The sequence below is a fragment of the Eptatretus burgeri genome, chromosome 18 (assembly GCF_056783735.1).
Source record: "Eptatretus burgeri isolate ZD-2024b chromosome 18, Ebu_testis_v1, whole genome shotgun sequence".
NCBI lineage: Eukaryota > Metazoa > Chordata > Myxini > Myxiniformes > Myxinidae > Eptatretus > Eptatretus burgeri.
Window position 1 is genome coordinate 38,786,146 of NC_140978.1, and position 18,345 is coordinate 38,804,490.

The window sequence follows — 18,345 nt, forward strand, 5'->3', positions numbered from 1 at the left end:
GAGTGTGAGGGGGAGCTTGGGGAGGGAGTCGAATGAGGAGGAGAAAAGGCTCTGTGGTGCTGGGGGAGAGGGGAGGGAAGAGAGGGGCAGAAGGCGCTTGAGGATTTGAGGAGGTGGAGTGAAGAGATGGAGGTGAGAGGGCAGTGGAAGGAGGAAGCTTTCTGGATGAGAGGGGGGCAACTTTGAGAAGGGCGAGTGAGGGGGTGAATGGTGGGAGAAAGGTGAGTGGGGAGAGTTGAGGGAGAAAGGTGAGTGGGGAGTTTTTGAGAGTGGTGAGAGGAAGGTTTGGAGGGAGAAGAGTGTGATGGTTGCTTTGAGAGGGAGGGGTGAGAGGGGGTGAGTTGGCACTGAAATTGGAAAAAAAAAGAATGGTTGACGGAAAGCGAACATTCATAGCAAACTGGCATTTTTAAAGTTTTACGTCAGAGATGCGAGTAAACACGTTTCTTGATGGATGCAATAAAGGCGAATTCAGAGAATGGAGAGAAGAAACGCTGTAACAGTTGGAATTTTTTCGGAAAGGTATGAAGGAGAGATCGAATTGAGAGCAGTCTGTTTGAATAGGAGAAGAGTAGTGCATTATGGAACAGTAAAGAGTACCACACGTGTGAAAGATGAAGCATTATAAGAGATCGTTTTTATTATCATTATTATTGTTTGAGAGAGTTTTCATCAGATTAGGTCAAGGAAGTGTTGTCGAAAAAATTGAGGTGAATGGTGAAATTGGATCTGTAAACTCAGGGGGTGGAAACGGATCATGTGGTTATGGGAGAAGCACTTGGCTCTGGGAGGTGTAGAGTCAAAAGTGAAATTATTTATTTTAAATCAGGATTGCGTAACATTCGGTAAAGGGAAGGTTGAAGTAAAATCGTGGAAGTGTACGGTGAATTTGGAACGGTAAATGCAGTGTGAAGCTGCTGGGTCAATGAAAAGTACCAGGAAGAGTTGAGAGAGACACACGGTTGCAGGAGGTGTCGAGATCGAAAGGATACAAGGAAGATTATTATTTTTGATGTATTTTTGAAGAATAGGTAAGATTCGGGAATGGAAGATTGGGGGAAGAAATCGTGAAGGTAATGGCGAGAGAGGGTCAGCTCAGTCGAATAAAGATTGCGTGCCGGCAGGAGGAATAAGAAGAAGAAGAGGAAGAAGAAGAAGAAGAAGGATCGAGACTCATGAATGTGCAAGGAGAAAGGTAGTTTTTTTGTTTTTTTTTATATATTTAAGACAAGAATAAATAAATGTCATTTTCTGTCTGTCTGTCTGTGTGTAGCTGTGTGCAACACCAATCACACCAAAATGACTGGGCCAATTGCCACCAAACTTGGCACATGGACCAAGTTTGAACTCGTGGTCAACATGGGCTACTTGGTTTAATCTGCAGTCACGTGGGTTTGGGAGGGAAGGGTGACAAAAAATATTTTTGTAAATGTGTATCGTGTAGCACCACCCGGTGGTGATGGCAAAGGGTTATGGAGAGGGGTGTGGCAGAGGGCTAACAACTCAGCTTCAGAGATAACTTGCATTTTTGCACTGAACATGTCCCCAGAGAGTGGAAAGTTCCAAAGCCAAGCTCCACTAATCAGGGGAAGCAGGGGAAGGGGTGGGAGTCCAGAGGGAGGGGAGAGATGAGGTGGGAGTCCAGAAGGAGTGGGGTTGGGATGTGGCAGGGGTGAGAGTCTGGAATAAAGAGGGGGAGGGTGGCATGAGGGAGGGGACGTGATGGGTGGAGGAAGGGGAAGGGGTGAGAAGGAACTCGGCATTGTCGGGCACTGCCGGACACCCATGTTGGTAAATTATAAAAAGGAAGAAAACTGTACTCTGCTATTGTTTTGGGAGATGCAGGAGAGGATGGCCTTGCCCATGTATTTTAGTGCAAGGCAGGCTGTGATGCCATGCTCTGAATGGCTTCACTGTATCAGGCCTCAACCTTTATTTTGGCAGGTTACCCGCAGTGGCTTTTTCTATTGGGGGGGGGGGAATTGGGGGTTTATCTTATCTGGTGACTGCTCCTGAGTGTATTTGAGATAACTTTCTCCATCCTTTGTCTCAGCTGCATAGCCATGATCAGTGGTGGCTCTCCTGACCTTTCCACTCTGGGGTAGGCCAGGCAAATTAATACCTGGATATTTTACCCATTACAAGTGTTAGTCATTGTATTTGGCTGAATTTCTATCATGTACAAATAATTGGCCCTTGCGATACTGTGAGGAAAAAAGAAGACAATATGGAGAGGAGCAAGATGAAGAAGAAGAAAACAGGATGACATTAACACTAAAAGGCCAAAAGGGGGCCAAGTATTCTGAAGTACGTAGAAAATAAGCTTAAAAGTTAATTAACACCATTCTCCAAAAGCAATTTTATTACACATATAATTTATATTTTAGACACATTTTAATCTCAATCCCAATGAGAGAAAAAAAAAATATTTGGCAAAACGTGTTGTGCACCACACAGTTACTTTATTAAATTTGTGGCGGTATCATTTTGCCTCGGATTTTATAATATGTAAATATGATTGAGCTCTGGTTTATCAGGGGATTTCCAGTACCGGTTGTCCCAGAAGGACAAGTGGGTGGTACAGTGGGACTTTGACTAAGGATTGACTGAATCCGAACGTCTCGGACATCTTTTCTTTCACACTAAAAACCTACATTATGATTTTCAAAAACGATTTATAACAAACTAGAAGGGCACTCTGTAGAGCACATGCCTTTACCATGTAATGCCTGATCCACAAGAACATATCGGGCCCAATACATTTTTGAAATACTGTACCGTATAATCGTTTTTGGCCCGCTCTCTCAATGGTGTAGAATTACTTTAAAAATTAAATAATTATCGTATCCAGATCCAGATTCGGATCTTCACCAAAATCGAATCAATTTGTCGTGGTCGTTCACCCAACCCGTCCACAACTTTTTGAGATATCGTGCTATAGATCGTTTTTGGCGCTATCTCTCAATGGTGAAGAATCACTTCAAAAATTCCAGTAGTTGGATCCGGATCTTAACCAAAATCGAATCAGTTCGTCCTTATCACGCACCCAACTTGCCCAGCGAATTTCATCTGGATCCGTACACAACTTTTGGAGATATCTTGCACACAGACAAACAGACAGAGAGGGGCGAAAACATCACCTCCTTCACCTTTGGTGGTGGAAGTAATTATCTATTATTGCAGGTTTATAAATTTATAACAAATTATCTGTTTTTGCAATTTTATGAATTTAGAAGAAATAATCGATTATTGCAATTTTATAAAGGCCAACAAATGATTTTATGAATCTGTGAAAAATATCGTTCCAACATTTTTAATGTAATTTTGTTTACCGACTGCTGAAATTTATCTATCTTCAATTCAAAGTATTGCTTTTTTATGGTCACTGACAATTTCAAACATCACCTTGGAGATATCTTCATGTAGGAACACCTTGCTTTTTTTCTTGGTGACATTCACCCTTTAGATAAGTTTAGATTTGGATAACAAATGTGAGGCGTGCCCTTGTCATGCTGTGGTCCAACCACAAGAAGCTTCAACCTTGTTCGATATACCATATACGTCAGAAGTTTACATTATATCATTATCACAAACAGCTAAAGGCAATGATAACACACAATGTGATAACATTGGTTACACCGTTCAAAATGTGAACAAAAGGAACAAAATGAATGAACGGCTATCATGGCAGGAGGAATTTTTTTTCATTGCAGTTCATTATGCAGTAGAATCAATAAAATTAAACATGTTTGAGATTAATTTTGATTACAAAAAAAATTATTACAAAAATATGCTTTAAAACATTTTCAGTTTGAATACTCGTAACCACCACCACCGAAGTTGGGTGGAGGTTATATTTTCACCCCTTTCTGTCTGTCTGTTTGTTTGTGAACAGGATGTTTCAAAATGTTGTGGACGGATTCTGATGAAACTTGGTGAGCAGGTTGGGTATGTAACAAGGAAGAATTGATTCGATTTTGGTGAAGATCCACATCCGAATCTAGATCCGAGAATTTTTCTGATAGATATGGCGAGATATCTGAAGAAGTTCTGGACGGATTCAGACGAAATTGGGTGGATGAGTTGGATAGGTGACAAGAACAAGCCAATTAACTTTTAGTTCAGATACGAATCCAGATCTGGCCTCTCGGTGTGATACAAAAGGTAAACTAAGCTTGACGAAGGTATGCACTCTACAGAGTGGCCGTTGTAGTTTTTTTTTCTGTATTTTTTTTTGCATTTATTTTCTCAGATTTTGTTTGAAAAAGTTAGTTTTCATGACGATCTATTGCATTTAAATTTGTTTATAAATCAATTTTCTGCGAGAAAAGAAAACGCAAAAGTAAAAACAAAAGGAAAATAGATATTGCACATTTGCGGTCAAGAAAAATATTAATGGAGACGATTGTTCCCGGAATTGTATCCATTTGTCTTAAAGATAGTCTGTTGTTGGACTCACTATTTGGAGAGGTTCAAAGATGAAAGGATATCCAAACCTTGATGAAGAATGAAGCCCAATTGATGATCCAGTCAGAAAATCGGTCAATTACGAACAAATCACTGAAATTCTCACTTTAGGGTACAACTACAGTATTTTGAGGTTTGTTATTAAAGTAAAGTTACATATTGAGTGTTTTATAATTGGTATAATTTTTACATTCTTTAAATGTCAATTTAGTGCAATCGGGATAGCCATTCAATGAATTATTATAACAAGCAATTCAATAAATTATTATAACAATTGTATGCCGGCACGGGATTCTAAACGGGGCAGGGATGGAGATGGCAAAAATGCAAATGTCATCTTCTGTCATCGACGCCAGTAAGCTGGGAGCAACAATTCGCATTTATGTGAATGTTCTAATATAATGGTGACGAATTGCTCCATTTGAAATTGTTTGTTCGATATATGCAGCTTTTTGATACCTAGGGTCCGGCATAAAAATGTGAACTAGTGTCGAAGCCCAGTGACCAATTGCAACTTAATAGTGTGTGTGTGAATGTAAAGTTTTTAATCCTGCTGGGTGTCCATATCCAAACACCCTCCTCACCAGAAAACCTGGTGGGGGAGACGGTTTAGTCGCCGACAACCCGACCATGGAACAGGTTAGTACAGGTTTACATGGTACCTGTTGCAGGTCACAGATCTAACCTGACAGGAATGAGATGTGTGTGTGTGTGTGTGTGTGTGTGCGTGTGTGTGTGTGTGTGCGTGTGTGTGTATGTGTGTGTGTGTGTGTGTGTGTGTGTGTGTGTGTGTGTGTGTGTGTGTTGCTATCTCCATATGTGGGTTTCAGAAGGTGAAACAGAGCCCTCCTAGGTCTTAAAGTATCCACCTTCGCATATGTGTGAATTTGTTCAAGTTGCTGCTGTTGTTGGCTGCTATCTCCACACGTGGATGGGTTCAGGAGATGGAATGGAAACCTACCAGGTCTCAAAGCATCCATGTGTGTGTGTGTGTTTCTTTTTTTATTTTCCCATCTTGTTGCTGTACGCCTCACGTGCCGATAGGACCATAATAGTCATGACCAGGGACTTTGTGCATGTAGACTTTTTTTCCTTTCTTTTTTTTTGGTACAAGGTCAAGGCTTGTGGAAGAGGAGGAGGAGGAGATTGGGACCATACTCTGTGCAGAGTCTTGGTGCTGCTTTTTTTTTTTTTAAAGCAGTCTCCTTGGCTATTGGGCACAATCCTGGACGGATCGCCACTCCTACAGTATACCAGCATGCTGGCACTCATTTTGCCGACCTCTGAAGGATGACAAGCCAAGCTAATCCCACCTGGTATTAATTCAACATTTGAGTGGAATTTGAACTCATGTGGAAGAGCGAGAACAGAACTCTTCCACGAACCTTGTGGGGATGAATGGGGGGGGGGCAGGTGAGGATACATTGGGTGGACAAGATGGAAACAGAACGAAACTCCAAGGAGGGAAACTGGAAATTTGGAATGAGGTGGGCCTTGGGTGGGCATGAGGATAACAGGGCTATAAAATATCATTGTTTTGCATGGGGGGTGATCTGAGATGGTGGTGAACAGCTATCTTGAAGATCTGGAGGGAAGGATAACATTGAAGAGAATGTGGAGGTGATTCCATGGGGTGGTGAGGGGAGGAAGCGGAATGGATGATTGGAGGTGAGCAGTGATCCTGGATTTATGTAGTTTCACCAGAAGGGGTTGATGATGCACCGCATTTGGCCTGCAAAATCCTGGGGGGAGCAAAGCACGGAAAGAGCAGACGGTGCAAACCAGAGAGGAGGCATTCGAAGACAGAAACCACAGACATATCGGTAATGGGAAAGTGATCAGCCCATAGATTCAGATTCATCGCGGGCGATTCCAATGATCTTGAAGGCATTGATCTCCACGACAGCAAGCTAATCGAAGTGTTTTCAGTGGCACCAGCCGAAAGGGGAGAGCAGTACTCCATCAAGCTGTGGATGAAGGCCTTGCAGGTGGACAGGAGTTCATGTGTGCGAAGGAGGTTTCCCAGTCGCCAGCAGGCTTGGGAGGCCAACTTTGAAATGTAGTTTGACCAAGAAAGATCATGGATGATAGTGAGACCCAGGAGTTTGAATGGCTGAATTTCCTCAAGAGGATTGTTTAGAAAGTAAGTAGATAGGAGTGTTTGCCAGATGGTCCTTTCAGAGACAGAGACAGAGACACAGAGAGACAGAGACTATGAATAGAGGGAAGAGGCTGTTGCCTTGCCTATCTGAAGGATGATGGATATCACAGCAGAGGGTGGAGTCATCAGCAAATACAGGGTGTTTCAAAAAGATTGATACAACTTTGACTTCCTGCCATTTCTGTTTTTATGACTTTTTTGTTGGTTTTTTTTTTCTTTCTGTTTTCCTTTTCAGGGTTTGGTGGTGTTGTCATGGTATTTGTTCCCTGGGATTTCTAGCTCCATAGCTCAACTATGCCATTGACAGTGAAGCAGACGACAAAAATGGTGGCTCTGTGGTGTGAGACTAAATCATATGTAGATACCCACTGCAGGTTCTGCCAGGAATACAACCTCATAACACTTGTTGGACCCACAAATTGTGCCATTCAACTATTGTGAAACATTTTGAGCCCAAGGGTACAGTGCACAACCAGAGCAAGAGCAACAGTGGCAGGCCAGCGTCAGTAACCACACGAGCCAAGCCAACATCGACGCCGTGCGGGATTCTGCAGTGGACAGTCCCAAGAAGTCCCACCGCCGGTGCTCCCAGAAGCTCGGATTCAAACCAACATCAGTCTGGCATATCATCACTAAGGAACTGAAGCTTTTCCCATACATCATCTTTATTCGGCATAAACTGAGTGAAAATGACATGAGCAGACTTGATATGTGCAATTGGCTCAGTGGCAGGATGGAGCAGTACCCAAACTGGATCAACCTGATCTGGTTCAGTGATGAAGCCCATTTCCACTTGAATAGTGCCAACAACCACAACAACATTTTCTGGGGAGTAGAACCACCTGAGATCAGTGAGAGATACCTGAAAGAGCTTAAGGTCACCTGCTTCTGTGCCTTCAATGCCAAATGAGGAATGCTAGGGTCTTATTGGTTTGAGAATGACAACAGCAGGATGGTGACGATCAACGGTGAGTGCTACCGGGCTGTGCTCCAGAAGTTCTATAATGCTCTCGCCCAAAAGGTCACCCCAAACGAGCTCAGCATGACCTTGTTTATCCAGGATGGTGCACCTTCGCATTCAGCTGGTGACACCGTCAATTTCCTGCGGCAGCTCTTCAGAAACTGCCTCTTAGCCTGGGTGCTGCTCATGACTGGGTACCCTGTAGCCCAGACTTGAACCCTCTGGACTTCTGGTTCTGGGGGGCTGCCAAGGGGTCTGTCTGCTAACTGGCCTCCCTCATTGAATGATTGGAAGCAGGAGGTGTCAGACTACCTCCAGGAAGTGCCACATGAGACCGAAAAGAAAGTTGGACAGAACTTTGGAGTCGGGATCAATGCCTGTCTGAACCATGGAGGGGCACACATTGAGAACATCAATTCCAAGGATTCTGTGTAAATGCCAATTTCAGACTTTGGGATCTCACTAACTCAAGCAGTGACTTACTGCAATAGCAATGAGTGATAGAAAATACCATGTCAAAAGCTTTCAAGAAATGTTTGGTTCACATTCCTGAGGTTTCTGTTTCTTTGCAAATAAACATTTAAAGTTGCATCACTGTTTTTGAAACACCCTGTAGATAAAGGGGATTTTTCAGTCAGAAAGATCAATGATGAACATTAGGAATAAGACTGGGACTAGAATATTGCCTTGGGGGACTCCAGCCTTAACAGGGAGAGGAGATGAAAGGATTCCGTTGAGAGCCGCACGTTGGCTACGAGAGTAGAGAAAGTCAGTTAGCCATCTATGGAGTTGGCCTTGGATGCCATAGGCAGTTTGGAGAGCAAGGCAGGATGCCAGACTGTGTCAAAAGCACGTGATATGTCCAGGGATACGGCTCGGATTTCCTGTCTGGCATTGACGACCTCCATCTATTGTTGGGAGAGTCAAAGCAGCATGTCCAAGGTAGAGTGACCTGGTCTGAATCCAAGTTAGTGATCTGAGATGAAGCCATTGGAGAAAAAGGAGGGGTTTCATATTGACTGCAATGCTGTACTGTATTCCATGACCTTGCTGATGATTGCAAAGAATCTGACAGGTATGTAGTTGAGTGGATTGGTTTTTGCATGTTTTTTTTTTGTGATGCTGGTTGATTTCCATGCAGATGTAAGATGACCAAGTGCAAGTGACAGAGGATGTGCAAGAGTGGCAGATTAGGTTTTTGGACAAGTAAGCTTTTGCCATCTGGTCTCGTTGCAGAATCAGGGTCGAGGGTTGACAGAAACTTCTCCACCTTCTCAGGTACAAAAGACAGAATCCAGGAGCAGTTGTGTGCAACTTGGTCAGATGGGTACAGAAAGTGAGGTGTTTCAGAACATAATATTCGAAAGCAAACATTAGTTGAGGCATTCAGCCTTCTCACGAGCAGAGTGGCTTGTGCTGCCATTTGAAGAGAGGGAAGGGATGGAATGGGAGCATACTTCAGAGACAGACTTAAGAAGGTGCCACCAGGTTTTCGAGGAAGGAGACAAGTTTGAAAATTCAATCTTGAGATTGTGTTTTCTGGCTCCCCTGAAAGTGGAAACTTTCTTGTGGGCTTTGTGGAATGATCTGAGAATACCTTCGGTCAGGTTTGCTTTCGAGGGAGAGAACGCAAGTTTTTGCAAGGCAACTGCCTTACCGCAGGATTCATTTGTTGGACAACATCTGCTTGTTAGGTTGTTACACCAAAGGCATAATCTTTGTGAAGTTGACTTGCATTTACATCACAGTTACTCAATTTCACTATGACTTGTATCTGTCTGGCTATGGTTGCCCTTGACCATCATTTTTGAGTTCTATCGATGACATTGTTTGTTGTTGTTAACCCAATTTTCCGTTGTGCAGGGTACTTGTTGAAGTGGTTGAATACAACACCACATCTGAGGATTGTTTCTGTGGTTGCAACAACCGAAGGCAGAATAACGTGTGACTAGTTTCATGTGGATACTGGGGGCATAAATCAATGCATTGCTGCAATATAATGACAAATGTGAGCAAAACATAACCGGGACCATTATCCTTGCGTTATTTTGAGTTGGTTAACTTCTAGCTTGCACTCCACTGTCGCCCCAAGTGAAGTAAAGTTTGTCCATATTTTGTTTATTTACAGTAAGGTAAACCCTCAAATATCACGGGCGTTATGTTCCTGGAAAATGCCGCGATAGTAAAAACCAAGGGCCGATGGGAGAAGGGGGTTCGTTTCCTGGGTTTCGAGACAATATAGAGGAAGATCAGCGGCAGCCAGAAATGAACACATCACAATTGAAATAAACATGTAAAATATAGATAAAGCATGTTAACATTGAAATATACATTTAAATAAAATGAATACAGTGTAAAATAAACAAAAACATGAGATGTTTTCATTTAAAGTGTATTTCAAAACAGCGGGGTGGTTTTTACATAACGGTGAGGTGGGTGAGGGTAATAATATTTCGTACTCTGCTGTAAATAGAAAACACAAGACTTGATTGGCATGATGATGCTTTTGGAGTGGGTTGGGGGGAAGTGGGAGTGGTAAATGGGGAGCGGGGAGTGGGATTGAGCGATCAGAAGAGCAGCATTAGCTTTACGATGAAGTCTCCTGCAGCACTGTCACAATAGAGAAGGGAAAGACAATCCTTACCCACATTACCTTGAACCCTGGAGTAGATCTTTCTATTCCTGCTTGGAGAGAAAGGTGTCAGATGGTATCCTCTTTCAGAATAATTCCATGTCGGTGGTGTTAAAAACCTGCTCCAGCATAAATCCTTTTGACTCGATTAGTTCCATGAGCTGTGGTGGGTACTTTTACGCAGCATCATTGTTGGCCAATGCCGCTTCCCTGACTAATTTTACATGATGGTGGCCGAATCGTCTTTTGAATTTCTCAAACCAGTTCGTACTGGTGTGGAACTTGTGAGTAGCCGTGGTTGAATTGCAGCCTTTGGCCCCGGTGCCCAATGGAAAAGTTGGTAAATCCGCAATGATTTCTCCCATACTTCGGTCCACTCAAAGGCACTTTTTTCTGTTTGGTACTCGATCCAAACATTAAGCATTTTTTCCATCTTTTGAAAATGAGGATTACGGGACTCACTACACTCGCCTCACCACATGTCGCTAAAGTGGAACAAACACCACCACATTATGGAAAACTCCACCGCCACGTTATTAAAAAGACCTCACCGCCCCATTATTAAAAAGACCTCACCGCTATGTTATTACAAAGACTTCACCTCCACATTATTAAAAAGACCTCACCGCCACGTTATTAAAAAATACCTCTCCGCCACGTTATTAAACAGACCTCACCGCCCCATTATTAAAAAGACCTCACCGCCACGTTATTAAAAAGACCTCACCGCCATGTTATGACAAACACTTCACCTCCACGTTATTAAAAAGACCTCACCGCCATGTTATAAAAAGACCTCACCTCCATGTTATGACAAACACTTCACCTCCACGTTATTAAAAAGACCTCACCGCCCCATTATTAAAAAGACCTCACCGCCACGTTATTAAAAAGACCTCACCGCTATGTTATTACAAAGACTTCACCTCCACATTATTAAAAATACCTCACCGCCACGTTATTAAAAAATACCTCTCCGCCACGTTATTAAACAGACCTCACCGCCCCATTATTAAAAAGACCTCACCGCCACGTTATTAAAAAATACCTCTCCGCCACGTTATTAAACAGACCTCACCGCCCCATTATTAAAAAGACCTCACCGCCACGTTATTAAAAAGACCTCACCGCAATGTTATGACAAACACTTCACCTCCACGTTATTAAAAAGACCTCACCGCCATGTTATAAAAAGACCTCACCGCCATGTTATGACAAACACTTCACCTCCACGTTATTAAAAAGACCTCACCGCCCCATTATTAAAAAGACCTCACCGCCACGTTATTAAAAAGACCTCACCGCTATGTTATTACAAAGACTTCACCTCCACATTATTAAAAATACCTCACCGCCACGTTATTAAAAAGACCTCACCGCCATGTTATGACAAACACTTCACCTCCACGTTATTAAAAATACCTCACCGCCATGTTATAAAAAGACCTCACCGCCATGTTATGACAAACACTTCACCTCCACGTTATTAAAAAGACCTCACCGCCATGTTATAAAAAGACCTCACCCCACGTTATTAAAAACACCTCACCATCACGTTATTAAAAAGACCTCACCGCCACATTATTAAAAAGAGCTCACCGCCACGTTATTAAAAACACCTCACCGCTACGTTATTAAAAACACCTCACCTCCACGTTGTTAAAAACTCCTCAATTCCACGTTATAAAAAGACCTCACCACCACGTTATAAAAAGACCGCACCGCCACGTTATAAAAACCTCACCCCCACGTTATAAAAACCTCACCTCCACGTTATAAAAACCTCACCTCCACGTTATAAAAAGACCTCACCGCCACGTTATAAAAAGACCTCACCGCCACGTTATAAAAAGACCTCACCGCCACGTTATAAAAAGACCTCACCGCCACGTTATAAAAAGACCTCACCGCCACGTTATAAAAAGACCTCACCGCCACGTTATAAAAACCTCACCGCCACGTTATAAAAAGACCTCACCGCCACGTTATAAAAAGACCTCACCGCCACGTTATAAAAAGACCTCACCGCCACGTTATAAAAAGACCTCATCGCCACGTTATAAAAAGACCTCACCGCCACGTTATAAAAAGAGCTCACCATCACGTTATAAAAAGACCTCACCGCCACGTTATTAAAAACACCTCACCGCCACGTTGTTAAAAACTCCTCACCGCCATGTTATTAAAAACACCTCAATGCCACGTTATAAAAAGACCTCACCACCACGTTATAAAAAGACCTCACCTCCACGTTATAAAAAGACCTCACCGCCACGTTATAAAAAGACCTCACCGCCACGTTATAAAAAGACCTCACCGCCACATTATAAAAAGACCTCACTGCCACGTTATAAAAAGACCTCACCTCCACGTTATAAAAAGACCTCACCGCCACGTGATTAAAAAGACCTCACCGCCACATTATAAAAAGACCTCACTGCCAGGTTATAAAAAGACCTCACCGCCACGTTATAAAAAGACCTCACCGCCACGTGATTAAAAAGACCTCACCGCCGCATTATAAAAAGACCTCACCGTCACGTTATAAAAAGAGCTCACCGTCACGTTATAAAAAGACGTCACCGCCACGTTATTAAAAACACCTCACCGCGACGTTATTAAAAACACCTCAATTCCACGTTATTAAAAACACCTCACTGCCACATTATTAAAAACACCTCACTGCCAGGTTATTAAAAACACCTCACTGCCACGTTATTAAAAACACCTCACTGCCACGTTATTAAAAACACCTCACTGCCACGTTATTAAAAACACCTCACTGCCACGTTATTAAAAACACCTCACTGCCAGGTTATTAAAAACACCTCACTTCCATGTTATTAAAAACACCTCACTGCCACGTTATTAAAAACACCTCACTGCCACGTTATTAAAAACACCTCACTGCCACGTTATTAAAAACACCTCACTGCTACGTTATTAAAAACACCTCTCCGCCACGTTATTAAAAACACCTCGCCGCCACGTTATTAAAAACACCTCGCCGCCACGTTATTAAAAACACCTCTCCCCCACGTTATTAAAAACACCTCGCCGCCACGTTATTAAAAACACCTCGCCGCCACGTTATTAAAAACACCTCGCCGCCACGTTATTAAAAATACCTCGCCGCCACGTTATTAAAAACACCTCTCCGCCACGTTATTAAAAACACCTCGCCGCCACGTTATTAAAAACACCTCGCCACCACGTTATTAAAAACACCTCGCCGCCACGTTATTAAAAACACCTCGCCGCCACGTTATTAAAAACACCTCGCCTCCACGTTATAAAATCACCTCGCCGCCACGTTATTAAAAACACCTCGCCTCCACGTTGTTAAAAACACCTCTCCGCCACGTTGTTAAAAACTCCTCACCGCCACGTTATTAAAAACTCCTCACCGCCACGTTATAAAATCACCTCGCCGCCACGTTATTAAAAACACCTCGCCGCCACGTTATTAAAAACACCTCGCCGCCACGTTATAAAATCACCTCGCCGCCACGTTATTAAAAACACCTCACCTCCACGTTGTTAAAAACTCCTCACCCCCACGTTATTAAAAACTCCTCACCGCCACGTTATAAAATCACCTCGCCGCCACGTTATAAAATCACCTCGCCGCCACGTTATTAAAAACACCTCGCCGCCATATTATTAAAAACACCTCGCCGCCACGCTATTAAAAACACCTCGCCTCCACGTTATTAAAAACACCTCGCCGCCACGTTATAAAATCACCTCGCCGCCACGTTGTTAAAAACACCTCACCGCCACGTTGTTAAAAACTCCTCACCGCCACGTTATTAAAAACTCCTCACCGCCACGTTATAAAATCACCTCGCCGCCACGTTATTAAAAACACCTCGCCGCCACGTTATTAAAAACACCTCGCCGCCACGTTATAAAATCACCTCGCCTCCACGTTATTAAAAACACCTCACCTCCACGTTGTTAAAAACTCCTCACCCCCACGTTATTAAAAACTCCTCACCGCCACGTTATAAAATCACCTCGCCACCACGTTATAAAATCACCTCGCCGCCACGTTATTAAAAACACCTCGCCGCCATATTATTAAAAACACCTCGCCGCCACGCTATTAAAAACACCTCGCCGCCACGTTATTAAAAACACCTCGCCGCCACGTTATAAAATCACCTCGCCGCCACGTTGTTAAAAACACCTCACCGCCACGTTGTTAAAAACTCCTCACCGCCACGTTATTAAAAACTCCTCACCGCCACGTTATAAAATCACCTCGCCGCCACGTTATTAAAAACACCTCGCCGCCACGCTATTAAAAACACCTCGCCCCACGTTATTAAAAACACCCTGCCGCCACGTTGTTAAAAAACGCCTCACCGCCACGTTGTTAAAAACGCCTCACTACCACGTTGTTAAAAACGCCTCACTTCCACGTTATTAAAAACACCTCACTGCCACGTTATTAAAAACACCTCACCTCTACGTAATTTAAAACAACTCTCACTGTACAATTTGAAACACCTCCACACGTCGCTATCGAGACAGGCTTGTTTTAACTGAGGATACATACATGAGTTGCTGTGTTGTCATGATATACACCAAGCAGAATTCAAACATTTATTTTGCAAATTTACTTGTAATATTTGTGACAATACATTTTTATAAGCGATTGAAGTTAAAAACAAAAATTTTCAAAAAAACAAAATGTTTTTTTCAAAATTAAAAAAACCACCCTTCGGACCAATCGACTCAAAACACTATTGGCCTGAGGAAGGCGGCTGTGAAGCTGGTGAAATGTCGCCTGAGACCGGGTATGCTCTTGCTTATTGCAAAAACTAGCAGAGTACCCACCCTATGGGCGATCTTGTTCTAAGCATGCAACGTTCTTCTGATGCATACCTTTATTTGGGCGGTGTTTAGGCAACTGACAGCTCTGTATACAAACAAACCCGGGTTATGTGCATGAAGCAAAAACATACCTACTGCTATAATTCAAAACATCTTAGAGCACTGGAAAACGTGGGGACAGGGATACCGTAATGTAAATGGCGGAGACTTGTATTACACCTGACGGTGGCACTACACGATGCATGTTTACATTTTGCGTCCCCACCTCACTCCCTCCCTTCCCCCCCCCCCAAAAAAAACACCGGCAAAGATAAAATCATCCCTATACATTAATTGGGGTCATGCTGATCCTCTGCAGCAAGTCTGGATGTAATTGGCCCAGAACTCTAAGAGGAATAGCACGACAAACAAACAAACACACAAACACCGGTCAGTGAATTATAGTAAGGATTAGCGGAGTAGATAAAGTTTACTTTTTGTAGGAAGCGCCTTCTCCTTCTTTAAAAATGTATAATCCCAACCCCCAACTGCCCCAATCTTATGTACATATATGGGTACTTGATGCCCCATTTAACTGTCTTGTGATGCCAGATTGTATACGTATGATATTGTTTTGGCTTAACATTTGCACAAACATGAATGTTTGCCTGTCTGTTGTGCCACAGATGAAGCTGCTGAATCCTGCATGTCATATGCCAAGTTCGAAGATGACAATTTTTGGCTTTGACAAGAGGAAATACAAAAGACTGTCCCATCGATTGGGCATCGCTTGTGTCATTATAATGCTTTTTTATTCATTTCCAGTTGCATCTTTAGGTGAAGACAAGTTTCAGACATTTTCACCGACCTTTAGTGGGTGGGCATTAAACCACCTCGTGGTGCACAGTGGAACAGGCGAAGTTTATATTGGTGGGATCAACAGAATATACAAGCTCTCCAAAAACTTGTCACTTTTGCGAACACATGAGACGGGACCTAACAAAGACAATGAAAAATGCTACCCTCCTCCTACGGTCCAACCTTGTACTCAGGAACTGCATGACACCATCAATGTCAACAAGCTCTTGCTGCTTGATTATAAAGAAAATCGACTGCTTGCCTGTGGCAGTCTTTTTCAGGGAATTTGCCAACTTCTGCGACTTGATGATCTTTTCAAACTTGGAGAGCCAAACCATCGCAAAGAACATTACTTCTCAAGTGTTAATGTGAGTGGGACCATGTACGGTGTTATTATTGAAAAACCGAGCACTTCTTGGCAAACGCTATATGTTGGCACTCCAATTGATGGCAAGTCTGAGTATTTTCCCACACTCTCAAGCAGGAAACTGATGCCTAACGCAGAAGATGCTGAGATGTTTAACTATGTCTACATAGATGAGTTTCTCTCATCACAACTCAAGATTCCTTCAGACACGCTTTCATCAATTCCATCGTTTGACATTTATTACATTTATGGCTTTAGCCTTGGAAGGTATGTGTACTTCCTCACTCTCCAGCCAGACATCGGTGCACATGCTGATGGTACGAGTGACCAGTTCTTCACTTCAAAGATGGTGCGACTGTGTATTGAAGATGGAAACTTCTACTCCTATGTGGAGCTCCCAATTGGCTGTGTTAGTGCTGGAATTGAGTACCGCCTGGTGCAGGCTGCCTTTCTTGGAAAGGCTGGACATTATTTGGCTAAATCTTTGAATGTACCTGAAGGAGAGGATGTACTCTTTGCAATTTTTGCAAAGGGACAAAAAAGCTGGGAACGGCCTCCCAAAGAGTCAGCACTCTGCGTATTCACCTTGACCTCAGTTCAAAAAGTCATAAAGGATCGTATTGAATCGTGCTACCGTGGTGAAGGCAACCTTGATCTCACATGGCTCATCAACAAAGAACTCAGATGCCGCTATGCCGTAAGTTCCAATCTAGCTGACATTATTTTGGGCTGTCACGGCCTTTAGCAAATGAAACATTGTTCAACACATACACTACCATTAAAGTACAATGGTTAGTTTGTGACAGTGCCTTTCAGATTACTGACAATATTATTTCACAGTTCATATTTTAGAACACTTTATTTCTGCTTCCATTCAAATCTACCCCTTCCCCTTCTCATACTAGCGTACATAATAAATAGATGGTTTCAAAGGTGGAATTTCTCTGAAATTATGAAAACATATTTGAAATATCATATTATTTAGAAAAGGAATAAAATTCCAGTTGGGCCGACAGGAAGGCCTAGAGGTACACATACTCACCACTAAGCTGTCTAACCTGGGTTTGAACCCCGACTCAGTTATAAACTGTCATACTGGTGTCTCACAGGCAGGGTGATGCATCAATATATGTGCCGTCCCTCAGATGGATGTTAAACGGGAATCCCATCTGCCGGCATTTAATAGTTGGTGGACATTAAAGATCTCGCGGTGTCCGCCAAGAGTTAGTGAGCTATCGCCGCTACCATGATGAAATTCCGAATTCCTGCCCAAACAACTTCGTTGAGTGTCAGGCCTGGCAATCTGGTTCATGAAAGACTCTGTCCAAAATTTCCCCCAGCCAATCCCACAAGAATGTGGGAATAATTGTGGCCTTTAAAGTTGAAGAAGAGTAGAATTCCAGTTCCATCTGTTGTTTTTTTAGATTTATAAGTTTTCTTCCAACGACGCAGGAATACCAAGTGTTTATATTTTTCATTGCTATTCTCTTTACTTGTTTACTATACCATATGCATTACTGTTCTATTTAATACTGTATCTGGTGTACTTTGTAAGATGCCATGTATATAGTAATTTGTGGGTCCTGGCTTTGTTTTGTTTTTCATGTGGTCTCCTTTCCTTTCCACCCTTAGCCAATTAAGATTAATGATGAATTTTGCGGGCAAGTTATCAATCAGCCTCTGGGAGGTCGTGCCATGGTTCGCGGAGTCTCGGTCTACACTGATCACAGTGAGAGTATGACGGCTGTGGCTGCCTATGTTTTCAATGGGCACACAGTCGCTTTTGTTGGTACCAAAAATGGGAGAGTGAAGAAGGTAAATATCACATGAGTTCTCCCCAAGGAGTTCAACACACGCCTCTAACCTCTCCTCTTTCTTCCTCCCCCTCCCCCTATCCCTGACCTACTAAAAAAAAAAAAAAATCCTGTTGCTGCTGCTTCTCCTTGGGATTGGGTGTAGGGTAAGATTAATGCAGGATGCAGTGACTTCACTTCAATGTATGATGTCATAATCAAGCACAAATCTCAACCTTTCAACTTTAATTCCACAGTAAGAACCAGTAACAATAATCATACTAT

General features: G+C 42.8%; 1 protein-coding gene across 2 annotated transcripts in view; it reads left to right on the forward strand.

Annotated features, from left to right (window-relative positions):
• The window catches only part of LOC147008934 (plexin-A2-like), a 297,247-nt gene that overhangs the window by 17,007 nt on the left and 261,895 nt on the right, over positions 1 to 18,345 (forward strand). The window contains exons 2-4 of one of the 2 annotated variants that reach the window (XM_085864308.1): positions 9,453 to 9,597; positions 15,729 to 16,964; positions 17,900 to 18,082. In XM_085864308.1, the coding sequence (XP_085720434.1) occupies positions 9,571 to 9,597; positions 15,729 to 16,964; positions 17,900 to 18,082 (1,446 nt within the window). In that variant the 5' untranslated portion in view covers positions 9,453 to 9,570. The remainder of the gene's footprint in view (positions 1 to 9,452; positions 9,598 to 15,728; positions 16,965 to 17,899; positions 18,083 to 18,345) is intronic. The other variant, XM_085864309.1, reaches the window with a different exon arrangement.